A 26,336-nucleotide genomic window follows, 5' to 3' on the forward strand; every position below is an offset into this window, starting at 1 on the left:
ATGTGTGTTTATTGCCATATTGAGCTTAGTTTTCCAGTTGATTTGGTATTTCCTCTTTGTTCCTTTTTCTTTTTGTGGTTTGATAATTTTCTTTTGTATTAGCTTTGTTTCTTTTTGTGATTTTTGTATGCTTTTGATTTGTAGTTACCCTATTTTTAATTATATTAACCCATTACTATATCTGTTGTCTTTAAACTGATAGTCGTATAAGCTCAAACACATCCTAAAAAGAATGAAAAAGGAAAAATAATCTGTATTTTCTTGCTCCCCTCTCTCACCTTTAATGATTTTGATGTCCTATTTTACATCTTCATATTTATTCTATTGCAACTTATCTTTATCTCATTATTGCATTATCCAATTATGATTTTCTCCTTTCTAGAGTGTCCTGCTTCTTTTCTATTTAGAGTATACCTTTCAATATTTCTGTTAGCGTAGGTTTAGTTTAGTATTGCTGAATTCTTTTAGTTTTTGCTTGTCTGTGAAATTCTTTCTCTCTCCTTCTATTCTAAAGGATAGATTGCTGGATAGAGTATCCTAGGTTGCAGTTTTTTCTCATTTATGTCTTTCAATACATCTTGCCACTCCCTTCTGGCCTCCAATGTTTGTGTTGAGAAATCAGCTGAAAGTCTTATGGGAGTTCACTTATAACTAACTCTTTGTTTTTCTCTTGCTGCCTTTAGAATCATTTATTTATCTTTAACTTTGGTCATCTTAATTATATGTCTTGGTGTAGGTCTATTTGGGTTCTTCTTGTTTGAGACCCTCTGTGCTTTCTGTACTTGGATATCTGATTCCTTCTTTAGGTTTGGGAAGTTTTCAGTCATGATTTCTTCAAATGCCTTTTCAATCTCCTTTGCTCTTTCTTCTCCTTCTAGGACCCCAATTATGCATAGATTGGCATACTTTATATTATCCCATAGGTCCCTTATATTGCTCTCATTAGTTTTCACCTGCTTTTCTGTCTATTGTTCTGATTGGGTGATTTCTGTTATCCTGTCTTCTAAGTGACTTATTTGTTCCTCTGCATTATCTAGTCTGCTTTTGACTGCCTTTAGTTTGGCTCTTATCTCAGCCATTGAGTTTTCTGTTTTTAATTGGCTCCTCTTCGTAGTTCCTATTTCCTTTTTATAGTATTCTGCATTTTTATTCATAGTCTCTCTTATTTCCTTCAGTGCTTTTATCATCCCCTTTTTGAACTCATGATCTAGTAGACTGGCGAGGTCTATTTCATTGATTGTTCTTTCAGGGGACTTCTCTTGTTCTTTTAATTGGGAGTGGTTCCTCTGCTTCTTCATTTTACTTATATCTCTCTGGCTCTATGGATTAAGGATTATCAGTCATCTACTGTGGTCTTGAAGGTCTGGTTTTTTTTTTTTAATTATTTAAAGAGGAAGTGTTCCTGTGTGCCTCTAGTAATTTTATTGCAAGGTCTGTTTCTTAGTATGGATGGTTGCCTCATCTTTTTTCTGTGTGTGTTGGCTGTTACCCCTTTGAGGGTGTGGCTGGTGTTGTGGTGATCAGGGCCTGCCCTGGTTGTTGAGTGCGGCCTCCTTTTTGTTCTGTGGTTGTCACAGCACTGCCAGGGGCCAGGTCTATTCCCCTTTTTCTGGAGTGGAGGCTTCCGGACCCATTTCTGAGCCAGTGGTCTGTGGTAGCCAGGGTTAGAGTGCTTCAAGTACTCTTTGTTGACACTGCCCTTGTTCTTGCTTCAGCTGTGGGAATGTCAGTACTCCTGCTCTGGTGTCCCCCAGGTCCTGTGTCCTCAGAGGTACCAGTGCAGATCTGCTGACATCAGGCACTAGGGTCCTGATCATGCAGTGACACACCTGGATCCACGATGCGCTACCAGGTAAGCACCATCCCCGGCACCATGCCTTGTGAGGTATGCAGGTCCTCTGAAAATGCTGCTCCTGCAACTCGCCCCACCGTGTGTGAGAACTCTGCTCCTTGCTTGTTTGTCTTAGAGGTGAGGGTCCACAAAGGCACCCACAGAGTAAATCAGTCCCCTCTGCCTCGGGCTGTAAATAAATCTCAGTCCTGCCTATGAAGTTGCAGATCCCCTGGGCACAGATTCAGGTCTCAGCCCCACCTGTGCCTGGGAGCCCTGTACCTGTGAATATTTTGGCTATAACTGAGCTCCACCTCTCTTTACATGAGAACATGCCAGCAATGGTGCCGTGGGCCTGCGGAGGCAGAGGTTACAGCCCAGCTGCATCACACCCCTCCCCTCAACTGCGCACCAGCACTGTTGCTTTATTTATAGGGGACCCAGACTACTCTGTTCTGTAGACACTCCCGGCCACAGTGCACAGCACACTCCAGCCCCCTGAAGCTGCCCCTGCAGTCAGCCCCAGCCCTCCACCTGGCCAGGCTAGCCAGTCCTGGCCACCCCCGCTGGCTTGTGTCTAGGGCTAGGATTGCAAGAACCCTTTGTGCCAATTTCTCTCAGTTCTGTTGTCCAAGTGGCTGCTGTGGACTTCTCCAAGCCTCGGAGGTTCCCCCTCCAACCCCACTGACCTCTCCGTTGGAGGGGGGCATCCCAGGGTAAAAGCGCTATTACTCCTTTGCCGCTCCCTCCCCATAGGACAGGTCCTGTGCTAATTTCCTTTTTCTTCCTTTTTCCTCCTACCAGATTTTGTGAGGAATCTTGTCTTTTGAAGTAGGCAATGTTCTGTCAAAGTTCAGCAGGTGTTCTGAGCGAATGGGTGGGTCCATGAATGTCTCTCTTGGTGTATTCATGGAAGAGGGTGAGCTAAGAGTGTCTTTCTACTCTGCTGTCTTGGCATACCCACCACCCCTATCCTTAAACTCGTTAGCTTTGGTTTTGAGGAGTTTGACTTAGAAATATAGCTTTATTTGTATTTATTCTGCCTGGATTTGACTGAGCTTCTTGAAGCTATAAATTTATGTCTTTCACCAAAATTTGGGGAGTTTCTGGCCTTCATTTTTTCAAATATTTGTTCTGCCCCATTCTCTTTTAGCCCCCCTCTCCTCCTGGGGCTCAAATTACATGTATACTAAACCTTTTGGTATCGTCTCATAGGTCTCTGAGGCTCTGTTCATATAAAAAGGAACTTCATTTCTATTGATCTGTCTTCAAGTTCAGTATCTCTTCGCTCTGTCATCTCTGTTCCACTATTCGGCCCATTCCTTTCTTTTTCAAAGATATTTTTTGGTTCTAGAATTCTCACTTGGTGGTGGTAGTGGTGGTGGTGATTTGTGCTGCTGCTGGCCTTCCTCCTCCTCCTTCCACGTATAGTTCCCTGCTGAGGTTTCCCTTCCTTTTATCAATTGGTAGCATCCTTCCTTTAACTCATTAAGCACAGGTATAAAATCTTCTTTAAAATCATTGTCTACTAATTCCAGCATCTGGGTCATCTTGTGATTAGTTGGTTGTCTTTTCCCTTGAGACTAAGTCCCATTTTCCTAATGTTTTGTACATTGAGTAATTTTGAATTATGTCCTGGCTGTTGTGAATGTTACTTGCAGATTCTGAGTTGTATTCCTCTGAATAGTGTTGATTTTTTTTTTTAAAGCAAGCAGTTAACTTGGTTAAACGTAAACCAAAAACTGTCTGAAAGATCAAATTTCAGTTTGCTTTATCCTCAATTGAGCTGTTTCAAGCTGGCCCTGAGCTTGTGTGGCTTAGGGCTCAGCCTGACATTGGCCCAGAGTTTATGTCGAAAATTGGTGCTTTCTCTCTCCTGTGGCAGCAATAGATCTGTGCTACTTGGATATCCGGCTGCACAGGACATCACTGACTCCAGCTTTGGATTTGCTGTGATGTTCATGCCAAGGACCATTTTTGTCATCCCTGCCTGTTGCAAGATTTCTGTAACTGGGAAGCTTTTGTTTAAGGACTCTGCATCAGCTGGAGTGAGACTTTCTTGAAGGTGCACTGCAGCCTGAAGCTCTTTCTGCCCAGTCTTTCCACAGGCATCAGACCCGTGTCATCTCCCCTGCCTGCTTCTTTTCATTCCTGCTTCCTCCTCCTCACTCACATGGCCTGGTGGCATCTAAAAAGGTTGGTATGTCGTCCCTCGCAGGGACAGGGAGCTGAGTAAGTGCATCTACCATGACCATATGTCACCAAGGCCATTCGCAAGTCTGGGGCAGTAAGACTTGGACCTCAGTCACACTGGTACCCATCCCAATGGTCAAGTTTCCTCAGAGGGACTTGTGGTTCCAGGAGTGCATACTCACCTCGCCCATCCCATGCTGGCCCTGGTAGGAGACTTTTACATGGGTATGGACCTGCCAGCCTCCCCCATCAGTATACACCCCCCTGAAACCCTGCAGACCCTGCCAGCCCAATGCTGCAGCCAAGGGCTGGAGCTGGTGGGTTGGGAATGTGTTTCAGGACACAGTGGATCACCAGCCCCAAGCTCAGGGCTGGCTCTGCTTTCTTGGGCCTGAGGAAAGAAAATGCATTTTTAAAAAAGTCATGTTGGGTCCTTTGTCAGTGGAGAAAACAGCCCCCAGCTCCCACGACAATTACTGGAATCTGTCGGCGAGGTACCCGGCCAGGAGGAAAATGCGGGAGCAGCGGGGCTGGTGCCTTATGCCAGCCTGAGGCCACCACCAGGGCACAGGAGTGAGTGAGGTGGGTTCCCTGTCCTCCAGGGGCTCCAGTTCCAGGGCAGAGCCCACACGGGAGGGCAAGAGAGGTTTGGACAAAGCCCTGGGGGAGAGACAAGCTCCGAGTAATCAAGGATGTCTCCCCAGAGGGGGTGACATTTGGGATGTGTTTTGAAGAAAGAGCAGGAGCTTTCTGGGCCAAAAAGGGGGGAAAAGCACCTTTTATCCAGACTAGGAGTGGTGGGAGGCTTTCTTCTAGATGCAATCACAAGGGTTATGGCCTTTCTGTGCAGAGCAGGGATGTGAGCTGTTTAGGGTGATTGGAATGTAAGTGGGTGGAACTGCTTTATTTTTATGACAGTTCATTCTTAATTCATCCAACAAGAATTTATTTGGGCACCTACTGTATGCAAGAAATTGGACTAAGCATAAATAGAACAAAAAGATAATCATCCCATGTTTCCAACAGGAACCACTTCCGACCAGTCACGCCGCTGTGCTGTTTGGTGTGTGCTGTGGGAGCCCGGAGCTGGGTGCAGGGCAGGAAGCTACGGTCCTGCTCTGTGTAGGAAAGGTCCCCGCAGCATTTACACACTTTGATTGAAGTATGGAAAGACTGAGGAACAAACGGGAAAATGCACTGAAGCTTAGCAATGTCGTGGTCCAACCTGGAGAGCCTTTGGTTTGAAGCCAGTCCGCCTGGGGCCTGGGCCGAATTGCCCAGGTATCCGAAGGCCTGCCGTGCGGCCGCCCAGGCGGGCTGGAGTCTGGGTGCTGAGCGCAGCCGCAAGCAGCTGGCCGTCCCTGCGTGAGATGGGCTCAGCCAGCTACTCAGATGGCCACGCTGTTGGGAATCCGGTCCGGGGACAAGTAGTAATACGGAAGCTTCTTCTTCTTGTTGCGCTCAGCGATCACACTGACGATGGCGTCCAGGTTCTTACGGAATCGGGCCATGGCCTCCTTCACTGGCTTCTCGATGAAATGCTCCTCTGGGTACATGCCCAGAAACAGCTGAGGACCCAGACACAGACAGAGGTGAACCCAGGATGAGGCGACGTAAACTGACAGACCTTGTCCCACCCCCAGAGACCATCCTTTATCTCTCCATCTCCACCCTCTGCCACCTGCTGAGGGCACCCTGAGGATGCTGCTGGGCTGGGGCCTTGCAGGTAAATGGGAAAAAAAAACTGCCCCACTGCAGAGGGACTATGGGATGGGTAACAGTGCAGGTGAATGTGGGGGCTGTTGGTGGTCCTGGTGGGCATGTGGCTGTGGAGCCCTGCTCCGCCCTGTCCTCCCCAGCACTCCCGCCTTCCCTCCAGCCTAGGACGGCTACAGCCAGGATCTGTTGGGGGTGGGGTATGCTCATTTGCACACTCACACAGATGTCTGCAAAATAAAACTAGGTGTATCTTGGCGGGAGGTTATAGCGCAGTGGTAGAGCTCATGCTTAGCATGCACGAGGGTTCAATCCCCAGTACCTCCATCAAAAATAAATGTAAATAAACCAAGTTACTTCTGCCCCTCCCCCCAAAAATCCCAAAACAATAAAGAGCAATGCAATAAAAACAACAAACAAAGCAGCCCCCCCCCAAACAAACAAAACTAGGTATATCTTAAAAAATAACAAAACTATGAGATTGTTAAAAATTGGGCTGGAAAGGGTGGGAGAAACATCCTGAGCTATTGATGGGATTTTGATTTAGTCTGTGGAGGGCAGTTCAGCCTCAACATTCTTTGACCAAGAAATTCCTCCATAAGGAATGTATTCCTTGGTCCTATTGTACACAGGAGCAAAGACACATATACAAAGATGTTAGTGAGGGACCAGCACACTAACAAAGGCCCCAGAGCAACTGAGATCCATCAGAATGCCCGCAAGTCCAGGGCTGGCTGAACCACAGGTCATTCTGGTCGTTCTGGGCAGCACTGAGCCAAGGGGTTGTGTCTACCAAGAGCCAGCTTTGGGATTAGGTTCAACAAGGTGTACTTGCATGGGAGAGTCTGGAAGGAGACCTGGGAAACCCTTAGCCCTCTCCTCTGGGGTGTCAGGGACAACCGACATGAGAGAGCTTTGTCAGTGGTGGGGGTGCTGGGTGTGCCCTTGAACTGTGAACATCACGGTGGAGCACTGTCCCACTGCTCTCCTGCCAAGGCCACCCTGAGCTTCATCCAGGCTCGGGCCTGAGGACTCCTGGGCCCCTCCAGCCTTGAAAGTCAAATTCCTGGTCAGCAGGGGTCCAGCCTGAGCTCTAAACCACAAAACCCTGATGTTGAACCAGAGTGACTGTCCCACCAAAGGGGGCGAAAAGGCTTCCGGCCTCACCTCATTGTCCTGAAACTGGCTAAGCGCCCACACTGCTCCCAGATGCCAGCAGGAGCGGCCGCGGTCCGGCAGTGTATCCACGATCTGCTCGATGGTGACCACGCCCTTGGTGGTGGGTGGTGGGGCCCGCATGGTTGGCGGGGCGTTGGGGATCCAGGAGCACCAGTCGTACTGCAGGGATGGCCACCGAATCACGTGGGTGCCTCACCCCATACCCCTCCTCCTCCCCTGGGGCCCCTCCTCCCACTCCAGTGGGGCCAGGGCAGCCCCTCTCCAAGGCTGGTGCCCTGAGCTTAGCTGCCATATCAGCACCGGGAACACCCGATTCCTGGCCCTGAGGCTTCCCCAGGTTTCCGCCCCTGCCATCTGTCTGGAAGACTAGGACCAGGGGCGGCCCGCCTGGAGCACCCCCAGAAGCAGTCTAGGTGAGGCGGCCAGGCCCTGCCCTCGCCCACCTGGCCAAAGTTCACTGCTGCGTGCTGGGCTGAGGCTGTGAAGATCACCACCGTCAGGTACTCGGACAGCTTCTTCTTGGTCTTGATGGACTTGGGGAAGCCTGAGGCAGAGCCATGGACTGGCTGAAGCCTGACCCCAGGGAAGGGCACCCCACTAGCAGACAGCCACCCTGCAACCTGGACCCGGTCCCTGGGTGCCCCCACAGTACTCGAGGGCTCAGGCCTGGGCAAGGCACTCTGGGAGGGGGCAGCTGCTGGGCCCCGTGTTCCTGTTGTTTCTAACCTGGGCTCTCAGGAGCCACAGAAAATCCCTGAGGTGTCCCCATGAGACACACTGGTGGGCATGGGTCCCCAGGGGGCTCTGGCTCCAGCAGCGGGTACTGAAGGTGGGGGCCAAAGGCCAGCTTTACCCAAAGAAAATCAGAGGAGCAGGGAAGAGCAGAAGAGCGGGATGGGAGGAGGGCTGGGGGCAGCCCTACCTGAGGCCTTCCTGCCCCGCATGCCGTACACATAAACGTCATTCACGAAGTCCTGCAGCTCCAGGTCCTCCTCCACCACCTGGTCGCTCTCATAGTAGATGTCCACCACCTCGGCCGTGAACCTGGCTCAGGAGGAGAGGCCCAGCAAGGAGTAGGTGACCCTGTCACCCACTCCTTGATGTCCAGGCTCAGGTCACACACCCTGCCGCCCCACCCATTCCCCCATCAGTCCCCTGACCACAGAGCCAGGCCCCGCCCACTGGATCAGCTGTCTGGGCACCCGGCTGGGTCCATCAGTGCCCACGCCTGCTCCTCCTGCCGGACCTCCGCTCCTGAGCAGGGCGGGTCCCACAGCCCTGCACTCACGTCTTGATGGCCTCCCACACCAGGAGCCCGTCGTCCCGGTAGAAGTAGTAGGGAATGTCTTCCGTGCTGTCCATGCCCCGGGCCTTGATGGCCTCAGGGAAGCACAAGGGAGCTGTAGGTCAGGTTCTGCATGGCCTTCTGCACCATCTGCACGTGCCCACCGCCCCCTGTGGCGTTGGCCTGGAGCGGGAGGGGAGAGAATGCAGTGAGCCGAGGCCGCCTCCCCCTCTCCAGGCTTCCAGGCCTGAAGCTCAGCATGAAGAAGTATGGAAAGGCAGTGGGCGGGCCAGCACGCAAGGGGCAAACCTGTGTTCCGTGAGGTGGCGTGGGAGGGACACTGAACTTGGAGAAAGCCAAGTGCAGCCCAGCCAAGGAGGCGGTTACAGGGAGGAGCCTCTGCTGGATCTGCTGTGAGGGGCTGAAGTGCAGGGGTGTGTGCAGAGACGGGGGCAGCTGCAGGAGGGAGGGCAGTGGGGAGAGCTGGCAGGGTGGGGCCCGGGCCAGAGCAGCCCTTGGACCTGCCCTAGTTCTGAGCACAGGCTGCCTGGAGCCCGAGCACTGCTCTCAGTGACCTGACCTTTGGGCACAAGGCGCAGATACCAGTCCCCAGGACCCACACGACTCTCTGAGGGCCAGTCGTGTGCTTAGGTGAGGGCTGGAGAGATGCCCAAGGAGGAGTCCTGGTCCCCCTCCCGGCTGCAGAGATGCACACATATGTGCTTTGTGAGCAGGTGCACGTGTGCTTGCGCGCGCACAGACACACACACACACACACACACACACACACACACGGTGGCTGAGCACTCAGGGCACAGAACCTTCAGAGGACTTGGGGGCAGGATGCCAGACATTGGTCCACAGTGGGGGTCTGACCCAAGGAGGACCAACAGAGTTGCTCCCTGGTACTTCCTGTTTGGATGGAAGATGGTCCCTGTGTGGGCACATGAGCTTGGAGCTCACCATGATGGCATCCTGTCCCTCCTCCCACTGGGATGTGCCAACTTGCAGAGTCCATCTGGGACAATGAGACCCACACAGTTTAAAGAGTGGGCTTGTACATTACTCAGGTCCCTGGCCCCTGCGCTGTCCCCAGGAGGCACACCGTGGGCAGGGGTCACTTAGGGGCTCTGGGTCTAGTGCTGGTGCTGAGGTGGAGGCCACAGGCCAGCGCTGCCCATGGGAACAGGCTCCCAGCTGAGGCTCCCTCACCCTAAAACATCTAGGTTTAGGAGATGCTACAGCTCCTTTCCAGCTGCAGCTGGTTTGAGTTGGGTTTTGTCATTTTCCACCTAGGGACTCAACCCTAGTGATCGCCTGGCCGGCTCACTAGTAGGAGGTGGGAAAGGGAGGAAGGCTGGGGTGAGGGCTGCAGGGAGGGTCCAGGCTCATTAAGGCTCCAGCAGGTGAGCCTGAGAGAACGTGAGGGGGACCCGAGGCCCTGCTGAGGGGGAGAGTGGGCCAGGAGTGCTGACGGCCTGGAATGGCAGAGGGTGGGAGGCTGTGCTCAGAGTGATGGGCAGCAGTGGGTGGGGGATGCAGGTCCCCAGTGTGTCAGAGGTGCGGAGCGGGTGCCAGGAGGCAGGGTCTACACCCACATGTCAGAGGATGGAGAGGGGAGGGGCAGGAGGAGATGACAGGGAGACCCTGGTGCAGAGGAAGAACTGGGAGTACTGGGAGGAGGAGAGCTCGTTCAGTGGCTGGGCAGAAGGGGCAGACCCCGGCCAGGGAACCAGGGAGCCTTCACTCTGAGTGCTCTCGGCCTCCCACCCTGCGCAGGCCTTCGCCCCCGTGGTCCCTAGAGGGCTGGTCTCCCCAGGGGAAATCTGGACTTCAGGTCAAGGTGGAGGTCGTGGAGGTTCTGAGAAGTGGGTGCCTGCCAAGCCGGGCTCTTCCTGGCACCGAGGCGGGTAGGGGGCACCCACCTTGTCAAAGAGGCCATACTCGCAGATGAGCTGCTCCCGGGCCTTGGTGTTGATGGCGATGGTGAACCGCACGTGGGCCACCAGGAGCTAGGGGAAGGGGCAGAGAAGACCTCAGAGAAGGCCCAGCCAGGGCCTCCTGACCAGGTCTGCACCTCCTCGGGTGCCCCCAGGGACCCTTGGCACCTGCACCTCGGTCCCTTGGGGAGGCGCGATGCCAGGGCCTGGGGAGGGAGTGAAGGTTGCCGTGGTGACCTTCATTGCTCAGCAGCTGCTGGAGGATGCAGCTCTGATACTCAACATAATGATAATGAAAAAAATGCCAACAGTCAACGCTTACATAGAGCGGCCTGGCACTGTCTGAAGCCCTCTGAATTTAACTCTCATAACCCTGACAGTAATCCTCCACGGCAGGTGTGCTAATTCAATCTCTCTTTCACACATGGAGAAACGGAGGGACACAGAGGTATACCGAGCCTGCCGTCAGCCCCGCAGTCAGTGCGGCCAGGATTTGCAAAGAGAGAGGGACTGTGATAGTGGGGGCTGCCACGTGGGATCAGACAGGGTCACACTGAACTCATTTGCCTCCTTGGACCCTGCCCCCTCCCACTAGGCTAGCCTGATCCCTGGTCAGGCCCACACTTGTGTCCTCGGAGCTGCTTCCTTCCTGTGCGGCATTTCTCAAGGGTCTCTTCTGGCCCCTCCCAGACACAGACCTGTAGGGGTGTCAGTGCCCCTCCTCCCTCACTCCCTCCTGTCCCCCACCCCCATATCCAATACCCTCTCTCTCTAGGTGAGGTAGTAGCTTGCAGTACCTTGAAAATAGGGTGCACAGCAGGCAGCTGGCGGTACATGGCGATGCCAAAAACCTCAGACACCAGATGTGTGCACAGAAGGTGGGTGATGGTCTGATGGATGTGGAAGTCGCTGGAACGCACCCAGATTTTGGCCAGAAGCCAGTCATACTTGGCATCCGAAGGGAGAAAAATGGGGTTCTCATCTCCTGGGACCTGGCTGAGCTGATACATTGGAGAAAGAGAATGCATTGCAGTATTTCGCTCCAGACTGTAGCCGTAGGAGAGCCTGGCTTCTCAGGCACCTCCGGGAGAATCCAAATCTCTTCAACAGTAACTTCTGACTCACGAGAGGATCAGGGAGGAGGGCAGTGGCCCAGGGTTCATACTTCCCATCCCAGCTGCCAGAGAAGCTATAACATATCGCCTGTTGCCAGACGCACCCCTTATGCCAGATACATGGTGCCCTTGGCTTTCAGAGAAGATTTGGGACCAGCTGAGCATCCTCATGGCCCTTCACCTTCAAAAAGGGCTGGTTAGCAGCATAGACCCAGGGGCCAGAACACTTGCTACCTGTGGGACCCTGGACAACTTAGCCTTTCTGAGCTCCGTTCACCATCCGTCCCAAGGGGACAGTGTTCACTCACGGTGTTATTAGGGGAAATAAATAAAATGGCATCACAGGGGTGAGCGACGATGTGTATGAGGCATGTGCTGTGTGGTCTCCCATCTGCTCCCCATCCCCATTCCTCCCTCCTGGTCCCACGCTTCTCTGCTGCAGCCTTCTGGTCTCCCACACTTTCCCTTCCTCTGCTCATCCCTGAAATTCTGCTGTTCCCCAGGCCCTGTCTTAGAGCTCCTAAATTCCCTTCTCTCCCTCAGTCAGCTCCTCCAGCTGACGGGCTCTAGGGCCCTCGTGAAGCACTGTCCCAGGTCACTGTTCCTCAAGGCCTGACCTGCCGCCAGGTGCCCCCTTAGTAGACACTGGCTTGTCTTTCCCTCCATTTTCAACTCTACACTGGGGCCATGCAAATCATGTCATGTCCATCCCTGTCTTTAAAAACACTCGGTGACCTCTTAACGCCAGAAAATAAAGCCCCCAAACTCCGTGATCTGGTCCCCACCTACCTCAGAGACTTGTAGCGATGATTACATGAATAAAGGCAGGTCCTGGTCTGAAACCCTGATGGCCAAATGTTTCAGAATCCAGAATTTTTAGGATTTTAGCAGTGTGCACACTTCATTATGTGACACCTCTCTCCCCTGCCCTGGGTCTGGGCAATACAATATTTTACATTCAAACATATTAGCATTTCTGCAGCGAAATGCATGCATTTCACATTGAGTGGGAGAAAGCCTCTTAAACAGTCTCTCGTACTGGTTTAGAACAAGCTTTGCTGCCAATGAATTTGCTGCAAATTTTGGAAAAACCTAACAGTTTTAGAATATTTTAGATCTCAGAATAGAGGGTAAGGGATTGTGGACTGTGCGGGCAAACCCTTGGGATGTGGTGAACGCCTGGCAAAGTCAGCTGCTACTACGCCCACAGGACCCAATGCCTGGGTGATGGCTGACTCCGAGCACTGCTTGCTGTGTGCTTGTCTGCCTTCCCCTTGGGGGCCTCTGTGCAGCCTCCTGCTTCATGGACCTACCCCTGGCCCTGGCTGGGGTGTCCGCACAGCAGCTCCCACGGTGTCGCAGTGGCCTGGTGCCTTGAGAAAGCAATGGAGCTGTCCTAGCCTGCCTCTCCCCTAGACTGCTCCCACCTCTTCCACTGTCCTTGGTAGAAACAAGAACCTGGGGGCACTTGAAGATAGCACCCCAGGACTGGCACAGTTCCTGACTCCCAGCCTCCAGCTCATCTCACAGCCACACCTGACTGGCCCCTGCTGCTGTTTTGATTTGGGGCTGGTCAGGATGCTGGGGTGGGGAGCCCAGCAGGCTATCCCAGGGGAGGTCCTCCGCAGAGCCAGGAAGTTCTCCTGTGTGTCCCAGGGAGTGGAGCTCTTTCTGCCCACTGTGGTCAGCCCTCCCACCAGCTGGCAGGAAGCCTTGCTTTTCTTGTTCACATGGCGGCACCCTCACAGTCTCCAGCACCCTCCTTAGGAGACTCGAGGCAGAGCTGCCTCCTCCTCCTGGAAGAAAACAGGGCCAGGCAGCCTACCTGGATGGCAATGGGGACGATCTTGTTGGCCAGATTCTTGTACAGCAAGCAGATGGGTGCGGCCAGGAACTGCAGAGTGCACGGGTCTGTTTTGTTCGCATCGATGCCATCCAGAAGCTCAAAATCCACGATGAAAATGTTCCCTTGCTACAGGAGGCAAGAAGTATGTCCAGTCAGTTTCAGCCAGAGATGGACCCAAGAATCCAGCCCAGAAGGAGGGAGAGGTGGACTCTGGAGACCTGGCAACTCAGCGGCATTCAGAACTTATAGTTCTTATGGTGACTGTGGGGAAGGAGGTGGGAAGGGAAAAATTGGGAGTTTAAGGTTTGCAAATATTAACAACTATATACAAAAGATTAAAAATTTTCTTCTGTATAGCACAGGGAACTATATTCAATATCTTATAGTAACCTATATAGAAAAAGAATGTGAAAATGAGTATGTGTACGTATGTGTATGACTGAAACACTGTGCTGTACACCAGAAACTGACACATTGCAACTGACTATTTCAATAATAATTAAAAAAAAAGAACTTACAGTCCTTTGTTCTCCAACTCAAACAGATTTATATCAAGGGTTTTCCCAGGTTGTGGTGGGTTTTAGGTACGATGAAGGAATGGCAGTGGCCACTTCTGTATCTGTGGTACCTGAAGCCTGCCTGACCCTTATGAAAGATGCTGAAAAGCCACCCAGAGTGACAGTTTAAGAAGGAAGCAGACAGAGTTTGGATGAAATAGATAAGAGAACTCAAATACCAAACAGTGACGCTGCAGGACTCCCTTTACACAGAGTTCAAAGCTGGGAGAACTCCAGTGTCAGTCAGGACAAGGGTCACCCTTGGGAGGAGAGACGGAAAGGGGGCAGGTCTGGAGGGGTGGGAGGTTCTGCAGAGGGGTCTGCGGGGCAGGCGTCCACAGGGTTGCAAGGGGGTCTTCAGGGCGGAGGGGAGGTTTTAGGAGGTGGGTCTTCAGAGGTGAGGAGGTTTACAAGGGCAGGGGGAGTCTGCAGGGACTGGAGGTGTCTAGGGGGTGGGGCGTTCTGTGTCCTGGTCTGAAGCTGGTGGCGCAGAAGGGGCACCTGGTGCAAATTCATTGAGCTTGCTGCCACTCCTGATTCGGGCCCTTTTCCATAGTTGTTATACTTCAGTACCAAGTGGCTGCGCCTGGGATTTGAGGAAGGCAGAAAGCGGTCCTTCGCAGATGACACCTGAGTGTCCCAGAGGGAGCCTGACCTCAGTGCTGCGAGGGCTCCTTTTGCAGGGCGGGGGCCGGCTCAGGCCGGAGCCGGAAGAGTTCAGGAGAGGACAGGCGGCTCTTCTTCTAAAGCCTTTTTATTCTAAAGCGAATAATGGAGGCAGGGGTTGAGGTCTGGCTGGGGAAGAGGGCCAGGGTCTACAATATACTAGAAACCGGTCAACATGTGCTCCAGTGAGTCGCGTGTCCATGATTCCGCCAACAGAGGGCGTGCTGTGGCCAATGCACATGCGCTTCACGAGATTTTGAGAGGCCCAAAGACAAAAGAGAAACTGAAATCCTGGCCACCATCTTCCTCCTTTTCAGATGCGGAGGACCCTGGCGTTGTCCTGACCCCAGGGATGAACTCTGAGCATTCTGCCTGAGATGCACGCAGCACAGAGGGAGAATGGGGAGAGGTTGGTCCCAGGAAAGCGGGTGACAGGGCCCTCTTTGGACACCGTGACAAGACAGAGGCTCCGGGCTGGTGGGTCACAGGGCTGGTTGCGCTTCCGTGATGGGCTGGACAACTGGACTTTGGAAGCAGAAGTAACCATCAGTGACCATTGTGCAGAAGGGATGGCTGCCCATCGTATCTTGAGAGGACCTAGATTAGTTAATGTGATGAATGACAGGCCCAAGGGATGCTCTGGGAACCCAGGCCTGGGCCTTGCTCCTGCCTATGGGGTATTTCTCTGTTATTCCAGGCTACCTCCTGTCTATGGACCTCAGTTTTATCCTTCTGGAAAGTGAGAGGGCCAGCCCCATCTCTCAGTTCTGATATTCCAGGATTCCGTAGAAGATGTTGGTGGTCTTGCTTGTCTGGTGTCCCTGCCCTCTCCTGGTCAGCATGCTCTATTCTCCTGGCCATGGTGATCGGTTCAGGGAATTATCTCACAGCTCGAGCTGGGCCCATGACGTTTGCTGCAATTTTTGGGGAACACAGACTTTCCTTCTGGGAGTGGGCAGTGTTTGCTCAGATGGTGAGAGGTAGGTCTGAAGCTGTCAGCGGTCATCTCTATGTCCACATAAAAGACACCCTCCTAAGAAAACATCCAATAGAGGCAGAGAACTGAGACACGGAGGAACGATGCCAGTGGGTTATCTGAACCTTGGGCCCAGCTATGCCTGAGCTAGTTCCCTTGGCTTCTTGCTGTTGCCTCAACCAATGCATTTCTTAGACTGAGCTGATGATTGTGACTTGAAACCACAAACTCCTAATATAAAGTCTAAGAACTAAAACACTCTTGAAGAGTTGTGACAATGAATCAAAACCAACAATAGGGGTAGGATTTCTCTATTTATGGTGCAGAAAAATAATTGCCTGGGTAAAGATTTTATTTTAAAAAGCAGTTTTCATAGGCCACAAAATCATTAAGACGCTGCCAAAGAGAGGTAGCATGAATGACCGTGGGAATTAAGAGCTGTTCTGTAGGAGGAGTGATGTACGCGTAAAGGATGGGGTCGTGTGTATGTACCACTCCAGTCAGTGGTGGCTCCTGCATTATTGCTTCACCACCAAAACCATCAAGACCATCACTCAATGGAAAGATGACAACTTGTGGTGACAAGGAGTCCTGAGTGGAAGCCGCTCCCCTGTCAGGATGGCTGGCTGCACAGTTGCTCAGTCCCTTCCACTTCTAGGATTCCTTGGCCTTTAAGGTTCTATGAATCTCTGATTTGAAGCCTGAAACCAGTAGCACTGAATCCGTGTTACTACATCCAGCAATTAACTCTACAGAGGAGAGCGCTGCTGCCCTCGGTGAAGTGGCCTCTTCCTTTCCCTGAGCATTTACGGAAACTGTCTTGTCCCATATCGGTGGAGGAATTGAGTGTGATATTTCTCCATGATGCTCAGGTTATTTTCAATATCAATAGCATAATTAAAAGAGCTCCCTCTAACTAGGGGCCTGTTGTGGGCCAGGCATTGTGAGAGGTGCTTTCCACAAACGACCATCAATGGTTACCCACCCAGCAAAGATTAAGAAATTGGAGAAAAAGCAAGTCTTACATCAGAACAAAAAAAAAAAAAAGGGAGAAAACTGATGGAACTTTGGACTTTCTAACTAGAAGTGTCAGTCACCTGTATCTACCCTCAGCCACTCCCCAGCCTTCTCCTGCCCTCATGGGCAGGGTCAGTTCTAGAACTAACCTTGTCTTGAGACAGAAAGGGTTCACACCACCTCCTCCGGTGGGAAGATGTCAGGCACCTTCCACGATGGGGGGCCAGAGGCCCTGGGGAATGTCTCTTAGTCCTCTGTCAGTCGTCCCCATCCCACTAGAGCCAGGATGACTGGGCCCCCCAGCCACCTGCCCCCAGGGGTCTTCGTGACCTTCTGCTGTTTCCATTCCCCCTGTCTTGCTTGCTCAGTTCACCCTGAATATGACACCAAAAGCTCAGGACAACAACGGTAAAAATAAACAAATGGGACTACATCAAACTAAAAAGTTCCTGCAGAGCAAAGGAAACAAGCAACAGAGTGAAAAGATGACTCACAGAATAGGAGAGGGCAGCCGATCGTGCCACCAGCCAGACAGCTGAGCCTGGAGATAGCTGCCTGGGGGGCTGGCAAGCACCAGCCAGCAGGAGGTGGCTTCTGCCAGACAGAGTGTGACGCGGCCATCGGAGCTGGGCCTCCCGCCCGGGCCACCGTCTCCAGCCAACCAGGTCCTACCTCGACCTCCTGCTCCAGGGTGAGCTGCCGTTCCAGGCTGCACTCCACCATCTCCGTGGTCACCGGTAGCTTCTCAGGCAGCTTCCTGCAGCGCTGGATCAACACGGGGTTGCAGCCATTCAGGAACTGGTAGCCAAACATGACGTCTTCCTGCCAGTGGTTCATGACCCGCTCTGTGGGGGGCAGGACAGCAGCTCATTGGGGTTCGAGCCGCGTGGAGGACCTCCTGACACCGGCCAAGGGCCAGAGTCCTTGTGGGTCCCTCTTCCAGGTGCTCACTGGATGGCCCACCACGCCCAACTGCTTGACCACTAGGTCACCACCCCATCCTCCCTGAGCTGGCCCTTAGTAGCTCAGAAGGTTCCCAGGGTACCCCTTTCTCAAGTATAAAAACAAAAATACAATTACTTCTCAAGTAGGAGAAACAGATGGCATTGCATCAAACTAGTAAAAGTTTCTGGACAGCAAAGGAAACAATCAACAGAGTGAGAAGGCAACCTAGTGAATAGGAGAAAATATTTGCAAAATAAATACCTGATAAAGGGTTAATCTCCAAAACATATAAGGAACTCCTACAACTCAATAACAAAAACACTAATAACCCAACTAAATGATGAGCAAAGGATTTGAACAGACACATCTCTGAAAGACATACAAATGGCCAGCAGGTAGGTGAAAAAATCCTCATCATCACTCATCAACAGGGAAATGCAAATCAGAACCACAATGAGATGCCACCTCACACCTGTCAGGATGCTATTATTATTATTTAAAAAAAAAAAAAGACAACAAATACTGGTGAGGCTGTGGGGAAGTTGGACCCCTTGTGCTTTGTTGGTGGGAATGCAGGATGTGCAGCCACTAGGCAAAACCGTGTGTAGGTTTCTCAAAAAGTTAAAAATAGAACCTACCACATGATCCAGCAATCCTCTTGGATATTTATCCCAAAGAATTGAAATCAGGGTCTTGAAGAGATATCTGCACTCCTGTGTTCACTGCAGAACAATTCGTAACAGCCAAGATGTGGAAACTACCTAATGCTCATCTATAGAGGGATGAAGAAAGGCAATGTGGTGCATACATATGATGGAATACTATACAACCTTGAAAAAGAGGGCCGTTATGCAGTAAGTGACAACATGGATGAAGTTGGGGGACCTGACTGTAAGTGAAATAAGCCAGTCACAGAACGGACAAATACTCCATGAATCCACTTAGATGTGGAATCTAAATTAGTCAAACTTATAGAATCAAAGAGCAGCAGAGGATGGTGGTTGCTAGAAGCTGGGGGGAGGGAGAATAAAGAGTTACTAATCCATGAGCATGAAGTTTTGGTTAAGCAGGAGGAGTAAGTTCTAGAGATCTGCTGTACAACTCTGTGCCTATAGAAAAATAAAGAAAGAAAAGAACCCAGGTCCTTGTGCTCAGGAAGCAGGGGCCCAGGGTGAGGGGCGAGGAGTTTGCGAAGACTCCCATGCTTGTTTCCTTACTGTCTCTTCAACTTTCTGTTGCTGTTTGGTCCTTCCCGTGCCATCCGTGGCAATTACGACATCCCTGCCCTACCAAACATATCCTAGTCCAAAGGAACCCATTGTTGCTTTCATGCAAATGCTCAAAAAACAAGCTAACTTTTGCCTTTCCTCTGTTCAGAAGCATCATAAATGTCTAATTTGTAAAGAAAAAGTTCTGATACCTTTGAGACTTTCAATGGTGAAATGAGGCTGAGGGTGCTCAGCCTTGAACGGCCAATGAAGGGAAACCTCCGGCTTTGAGGGTGACGGCCAGTGGAGCGCGCGGCGCGGGTGCTGGCGGGGCCGGCCTGAGGGACGGGGAGGCCCTGCGCTGGAGCAGGTGGGCAGCCCTTTCCCGTCCCCAGCACCACGAGAGCCCCCACAGGCACACTCACCGGAAATAGTGTTGCTGATCTTGACGAAGATCTTCTCAAAGTCGGCGAAGTCGTTCCAGGAGGACTGGAACATGTGCATGAAGCGGTTGATGAACAGGTTCTCCATCCTATGGACCGAGACACGCCAGTCCCTCAGGCACCCGCTCTGGCCTCGCCTCCCCCTGCCAAGCCCCTTCATGCCCCTCTCTCATGGGGCATCTAGACACCCCCAGGGCAGCAGAGACTGGACCCAGGACAGCTCCAAGGGGGCAGCTGACTGGCCTTGTGGAACCAGGATGGAAACTGGCCCCTACACCCATGCTCTTCCTCCTGCACCTCCCCAAAGACTGGGACCAGCCGCCTGCCCTCGACAGCAGTCTGCAGTGCTCTGCTCCCATTCAGGCCTGCTCTGGTCCATGCCTTCATTCATTCATTCATTCATTCACTCATTCAGTCTTCAAACTTTTGCTGCCGCCACTCGGTGCAAGCTTCCAGGGATAGAGCGCTGTCTCTCCTAGGCAGCTGCCCTCTGGGGTCTGCTGGATTTGGGGGGATGAGCCGTTCACTGGCGTCTGACCCTCATTTACTTTCTGCCTGACCCTGGCTCTGTGCATGGGGCTGAGGAGGACACAGGTGCCACTCATTACACAGGAAAGCAAAATAACCCACGACAGGAACTTGGTAAATTCAAAACGTGGGCAAAGGGCAATAAGGTGTGAGATCTGAGTGGCCTGAGCAACCCCGGGGGCTTCCAGGAGGAGGCGAGTGTGGTGGGTCTGGAAAAGGTGGAGAAGAGGGGGAGGCTTGCCAGGCTTCCCTCCATAACCCAAGCAAGGCACAGGACAGAGGTGTGGGAATCCCAGCCAGTGCTTCCCAGGACGGCCTCTGCCTCAGCTTCCCTCTCTGGCACACACACAGCTGAGTGGCGAGAGGTCTACTGGTTCCTCCCCACATCATGGCTACTGCCCACTCCTCCAGGGTTCAGGCCTCCCACCGCCTCTGTCTCTTGTATGTCCTGACTTGTGCGTCCCTCCATCAGGGACCCCCTGTGCCCCTCTTTCTTCTCCACCTGAGCATACGGGGTGAGTGCCTCTGGAGGGCTTGCTAGTGAGCCCCACTCCCCCTTCCATCTCATGAAGCCACCCCTTCCCCTGACCAGGCCGGGCCCTGGGATATCTTCTCTGCAGTGCTGATGGCAGATTAAATACAAACACATTTACGTGAATCCCTGTCCGCTACCCGAGCACCAGGAGGGCAAAGGCGGGTCTGCAGGGCTCCGCGAGGCCCAGGCCTCCGCACACTGGAAGACTCAGGCAGCATCGCCAATGACTGAGAAGGGTGGTTGGGGCCTGGCTCCTCCAGTGGGCTGCCCCCGCTGCCCACCCACCTTCCAAGGGTGCTTCCCGAGGAAGCAGCCCTAATATTGAGGGCCCCGCGCCCTCCTTGCAGTCACTCCTGGGACAGCAGGCTGGCAGAGGTCTGAGCATTGTCACGGGAATGTTTGGGAGCCCCAAAGCCCCCTCACACCTTCCCTGGCTCAGCAGAATCAAAGGACTAAGGTTAGGGTGTTTTGTCTGGAGTCAACCTGGCTGATGGGGACAGGGGGGCTCTGTCCAGCATCCCAAGGGAGCCACTTGTGAGCACGCATGAGGGCAGGAAGTCCGAGTGACCCCAGGCAGGAACTTAGCAGACAGCAGGAGACGGGAAAGTCACCTGAGGCAGAAAATGACACGTCTGCCCGAAGACCCCTCTTCCAGTCTTGCCTCAGTTTAGCACATGCTTCTCTCCTTTGTACTGGCTGCGCTCGGACCCCTGGGAGCCCACACTGCTGGAAGGGAGGTTGCTGGGGCCACAAGGCAGGGGACGTCTTGTGCATTGGAGGAACCAGCTGCCAGCAGGTTATTGAGATGCTGTAAAGCCTGGAAGGTGCCGGAGCACAGCCTGGGCTGTAGGGGCCGCACACAGTAGGTGCTCAGTGTCGTCCTGGCTGTGGCGTTACCGTCATCACTTTTATCCCAGCCCCTCAGGGGAAGGAAGAGCTTTTACACACATGCTTGCTTGATACACATGCTTCTCGCGGCTTCACTACTGCTCGCAGGCTGTGGCCCAGGATGCCCCCTGCTAACCATCCACCCAGCATCCCAGCCCTCCTCTACCACCCCTCCACTTCCCTTGTTGGCCGAGTGTCCTGGGACAGAAACCCTTGTTAAGGCGGAGGAGTAAACCTCACTGTGACCTCTAGTGTCTGGGGATGGAAAAGGACTTACTCCTGGGAGAGGAGAAGACTTCCCAGGCCTGTACAATCGTCACGGCCCTGAGGATGGCCCGGCACTGAATGATGCCCAGTAAAGAGGTCCTGGACCCCGGGGCATCTTGTGGGGAACTAGGAGTGAGTCACAGCCCCACGTGGGTCAACATCTCCCCAGATGGGTCTCTCTGACCTCAAAACAGAGGTCTGGCACTGGAAGCGGGGTGGAGTGTGGCTGTCCTCAGAGGAAACCACAGATCCAGGAAGAAGTGGTATTAGGAGGAAAATATTTGCAAGTCATCTAGAGGCAAAACATTGCTACATACTTAGAGATATGAGCGGAACACTAGGGACTTTCAAAGATCTGTTATCACCCAGAGAGGAACCTGCGGCCAGAGAAGGCGCCTGGCTCGTTTGAGGTCACACAGCCAGGAAACGACACGGCCAGGTAAAGGCATGGCCAGGTAAAAACAGAGCCAGGTAGACACAGCCAAGCAGGAGCCCACACTGAGCTGCCGGCCTGGGCTAGGCCCCGGCTGGGTCCTGTGCTGGCAGAAGCAGGAGCTCCCACTTCCTCTGCTTCCCTGGCCCCCTCCCTTCTTCTAACAGCTTCTCCATTTCCCATGTCACGGTTGTGCTCTCTGGGGTGGGGGCAAAGCTTACTGAGCAGGGGCTGCCTCGGTCCAGGCAGAGCACGCGGCTTGGAGGAACTCACCAGAGTTACCCAGAAGTGGCGCGGAAACTGAGCTGCCCGGGGGCGGAGTTCAAGGGCGAAAGCCTCTGGTGGCCTCAGCCCTGAGTTTCAGCATCCCACAGGCAGCCTGGGTGTAGCTAAGGGCAGAGTGGCACCTGGAGGGCGCAGGCCAGGCCCTGGATCTGGGCTTTCCCTATCAGGGAGCTTCCGTGCATAAAGGATGTTGGGTGCCGAGTGGGAGTCGTTTCCCCATCAGACCACTAGGGGGCTGGACCAGAGGTGTCAGAGACCCCAGCTCCTATTCTGGGGTCTGGACCCAAGAATCCTGGATGGATCTGGGAGTCCACACGCAGGCCCAGGCGAAGGCCAGAGGGCAGCTGAGACAGATGCAGGTCAGCACAGAGTAGTAAGGGCCTGGCCTCAGATCCCAGCCCCATCTCTTCCCAGCCTCATGGGCTTAGGCAAATCCCTAACCTTCTGTGCCTCAGTTTCTTCATCCACAAAATGGGCTACAATGATTGCCCCTGCCTCACAGGACTGACATGATATATAAAGCATCAGCACATTAGATGAGTTCAACAGATACCAGTGAATAGTAACACGATGATCACTTACTGTTCCTACTGACGTCTGCGGCCTTGGGCCGTGGTGTTCTGGGGGCACCAGTGGACAAGTTCATAATCTAGGCTGCCCCACAGCACTTTGTCCTCTCCTTCCCGGGGTCCTTCTGTCTAATTCACTTCTCTTTCTTCCTTCACACTCAATTCACCAAAGAATCTTTACCTACTGGTTCCTCTTTAGTTCCTCTCCTCTCTGCCCCCCTTAAGTGCTCTCACCTAGGGCACTGGTGACATCCTAGTGGCTGCATCCAAAGGGTCAGCTCTAAATTCCCCTGATCTCTCTGAAGCATCTGACAAACAACCCCTTTCTCCTTGACCCTAAAATGCCAAGCCCCTTGGGCCTTGTCCCTGCTTCAAACCCCATGGTCCTGCACCTCCACCCCTCCCGAAAAAAGGCTAGGATCCTTTCCCAGTTCCCTGCATTGGCAGCCTCAGCCCCACTTCCCTACACTGGGTCCCCACTCTGGTCCTTGTGTATCACAGCATTCTCACTGCCCTGAATGCCATCCCCTCCACTCAGCATGGTGAACTCCTATGCATCCTTCAAGACCCAAGTTGGGCTTCTCTCTTAGAAAGCTTTTTTTCTGATGCTGTCTTCTCAGAGCTTCCTCCCTGCCTCAAGTTTTCCCAGTGCTCCTTTCCCAAGGAATAGCTACCAAATGCTAATGTAATGAAGTGTCCATAGCTCAGTACCCCCTAGGCGTGAAATTCTTGGAGCTGGGACCAAGGGACCACTTTTGATTCATCTTGGGCTCCCACCTCCTGGGAGTTCAATAAGCATTTGTCAAAGGATGAGCAGCAGGTAGCCTCCTCTGGGCCGATTCCTGGGGTGGGGGTGGGTGGGGGCGGGTAGGACACCCCAAAGAGCCAACAAACAGGCTGTGACTGAGCCTGAGAAGGCATCTCCCTGGCCGGTCTCCTTCCTCGGGCTCAGGAATGAGAAGAAAGTCCTCTCAAGCACCCAGCACGGAGTTAGTTACTAGAGGGTACTCACCCACGGTGTGCACTGCCTACGTTAGTTCATTTAAGTCTCATAACAATTCTAGCAGTGAGGCAGCAACAGCCTCATTTTTTAGGAAGAATCTGGGTCAGAAAATTTAAATAACTCTCCCAAGATGGTGCAGCCAGAGTTTGAAACAACCGCAGGTGACCAGGCTCTACCTAGGGCGACCTTTTGCTTCCAAAGGGTACTCAGAGATGAGTGGATACCTGTTGCTAGAATTTTAATAGATTAGTAGATTTTTTTTCCCCAGGAAAGCAAAGTATCACCTGGCTACTCCGAGTGTGATCCACGGACTGACGGCACCAGCACCCCCACACCCCCAGGACCTTATTAGAAATGCAGATTCTCAGGCGCCACTTCAGACCCCCAACCCTGAATCAGAAACTCTGGGAGTGGGTTCACAAGTCTGGATTTTAACAGGCCATCTAGGGGATTCTGATGCAAGCTATAATCTGAGGACCACTGCTGGAGAGGCTGCAATGTTTTCCAAATGAATTTGGCAATAAAAGAAACCCCCTTTAAAGGAAATACTACTTTAAGATTTGTTAACTTACGTCTGTATTTTATGACCCCTTTTGAACAAAAAACTGCTACTTTAGCAAATATAATTTTTAAAAAATGTCCAGGTTTGCCTAACTTTTAGGTGGGAATGATTTACCTCTACATTTTCCCCAGGAAATTTTATCTTCCCATGGGACCCACCTCTGATTTTAGAGCAGAATTCAATAGAGATAAATAGCATTGAAATACAGACATTACAGGCATCAGTTTAAATAAGGAGGAAATGAGTTTAAAAATTTCCAAGAAGATCCGAGGGCTTGGACAGCATTTGTAAAGTCAAGAGGGGAGAATCCTGTCTTCTACGAGTGCTTTGGTGACGTGGAGCCAACCTGTTACTGAGCTGGGGTGGCAGCAAGAGGACATGGGGGCTTCTTCCCACACAAAACTCATGGTTTGGGCCTCCAAAGTCATGAGAATGAGCTCCCCCCGGGCTCCCTCCTCTCTGTGCCTTCATCTCCCATCTCTTGCTCCCTCCCAGCCTCCGAGGGTCCCACCCACCTCCCTCTTCCTCCACAGGAACTCCGCCCCATCCATCATCAGCCCATCTTTTCTCTTCAGCCTCCTGCTCTACATCTCAGGGTCCTGCTCTTCCCTTGTGTTCACTGCCAGCTTTTTCTAGGAGCCGCCATGTACGTCATTTCGTCTGACCTCAAACAAGCAGTGGGTGGCCAGTCTGGGGGGCTGGGAGCGGAGCATGGAGGTGCTACTGCCTTCAGACCACACAACTCTCCCTGAGCCCCCCAACAAAGCCTCTGTCTGAACCTCGACTCCCTCTCCCCTGTCCCTTGCATGGCTCTCAATGGTCCCTGAGGCCCCTCTACTTAGCCCTGAGCCTGCATGTCCCTCTCCCGCTTTGCCACCAGAGGCTGCATCGGGCTCTCAACTTCAATGTGCCCCCAAACTGGACTCATCTCCGCCACCCCCACCCCTTCTGGTGCAGCTTTCCATGTTAACAGCCACCCCCGTTTCCCTACAAGCCAGATGTACAACAGCAAGGATGTCCTGGGTTCTCCGCTCAGCCTCTCCCTATTTTGACCCGAATTCCAACCAGATCCCAGGGCCATCCACACCACGTCACAAAGTCCTTCCTCCTATCCCGTTCCCTGTCTTTGTTCAGCCTCTTCCTCACCCCTGGGCACTCTCCTCTGACCCCCAAAAATGGCCAGGTCAAGCCTCTGCAATGCGGCTGACCTCTCTCTCCCCGCTTTTCACTAAACACTGCAAATCCAGACCCCAGCAAGAAGGAAGCCTCCTCAAAGAGCTGCCCTGACCCGATCGCATCTGATGGAGAAACGCGCGGTGGGTGAGGGCCCGAGTACTCTGGTCTAGCCCGACCCTGGCCACCTCTCCCAGTTCACCCCACTTCTGCATTGTTCTGCTCTACTGGGAAGGAAGCACTTTCTCAATTCCCTTTAAAGAGGACGTTCCCCGACCAGCCCAGCCACCTCCTGCCATCAGAGCTCCAGGCTGCAGATGGTGAGTGATGAGTAAACCAATCAGTTGCTCTTCCTCTGATGCCACCAGAAAATTTCACAACCTACTTGGTTCTGCGAGCAGGTCCAGCCACACCCAACCTTTGTGTGTGATGCTCTCTCCATCAGAGCATCCTTACCCCACTTTTCCAGGTCCCTACTTGTGTCTGTCTGGCCAGTTGCAAGGTCAGTTGCCCTTCTGCTGGGAAGCCTTCCTGGACCCAATACAGAGATAACCCCAGACAGAGTGAGGATCCTTCTGTAAGCCTGCACTCCTATGAAGGAGCAAGTGCAAGCAAGCAAAGGCGCCCCTGAGTGGCCAGCTGGGTCACACCCTATTCATTCTGACAGTTTCCCGGCTGGCTTGACCCCATCACCAGAAATAGATGAAGACTAATGCTGTCCTTAGGGAGAATCTTCTCTGTGCAGGGCTGACATATGTGGTCCCTTAATATTCTCACAACAACCTGAGTAGGGGGTATGGTCTCATTTTTCAGATGAAGACATGAGGGCTCAGAGAAGTTAGACAGCTTCCCTAAGATCACCCACCACTAGCCCAGAGCCCTCTCCTGTGCACCCCTCATCTCCCGGCGGGGAGGTGGGGGTGGGGTCCCTCTGAGCAGCTTTCCTGAGCTCCAGTCCCTTTGACTTAAGCTGCATCCCCCCTCAAATGCAAAGGCTGCATCTCTTCTTTGCTTCTTAGGACCTCATGGTCCTCGGATCCCCGTGCCAACAGAGCTGGTGCTCAGCCGACCACCCAAGCTGGGCTTTGCCAGGAGGGGCTGAGGGCCCATCTCAGGATTCCTTTGCTCGGTTCCTGCCAAACAGTCTGCAGCTCAGGGGGCCAAGTGATGTGGAAG

General features: G+C 52.8%; 1 protein-coding gene across 1 annotated transcript in view; it reads right to left on the reverse strand.

Moving 5' to 3' along the window:
• Positions 1–4,694: 4,694 nt before the first annotated feature.
• ALOX5 (arachidonate 5-lipoxygenase) overlaps positions 4,695–26,336 on the reverse strand; it is a 48,609-nt gene continuing 26,967 nt past the window's right edge. The window contains 11 exon segments of the mRNA XM_032491707.1: positions 4,695–5,592; positions 6,908–7,078; positions 7,363–7,463; positions 7,842–7,963; positions 8,208–8,314; positions 8,316–8,387; positions 10,130–10,216; positions 10,942–11,145; positions 13,085–13,231; positions 16,994–17,166; positions 18,900–19,006. Of these exon segments, the coding sequence (XP_032347598.1) occupies positions 5,413–5,592; positions 6,908–7,078; positions 7,363–7,463; positions 7,842–7,963; positions 8,208–8,314; positions 8,316–8,387; positions 10,130–10,216; positions 10,942–11,145; positions 13,085–13,231; positions 16,994–17,166; positions 18,900–19,006 (1,471 nt within the window). The 3' untranslated portion in view covers positions 4,695–5,412.

Source organism: Camelus ferus, chromosome 11 (genome assembly GCF_009834535.1).
Source record: "Camelus ferus isolate YT-003-E chromosome 11, BCGSAC_Cfer_1.0, whole genome shotgun sequence".
Taxonomy (NCBI): Eukaryota; Metazoa; Chordata; class Mammalia; order Artiodactyla; family Camelidae; genus Camelus; species Camelus ferus.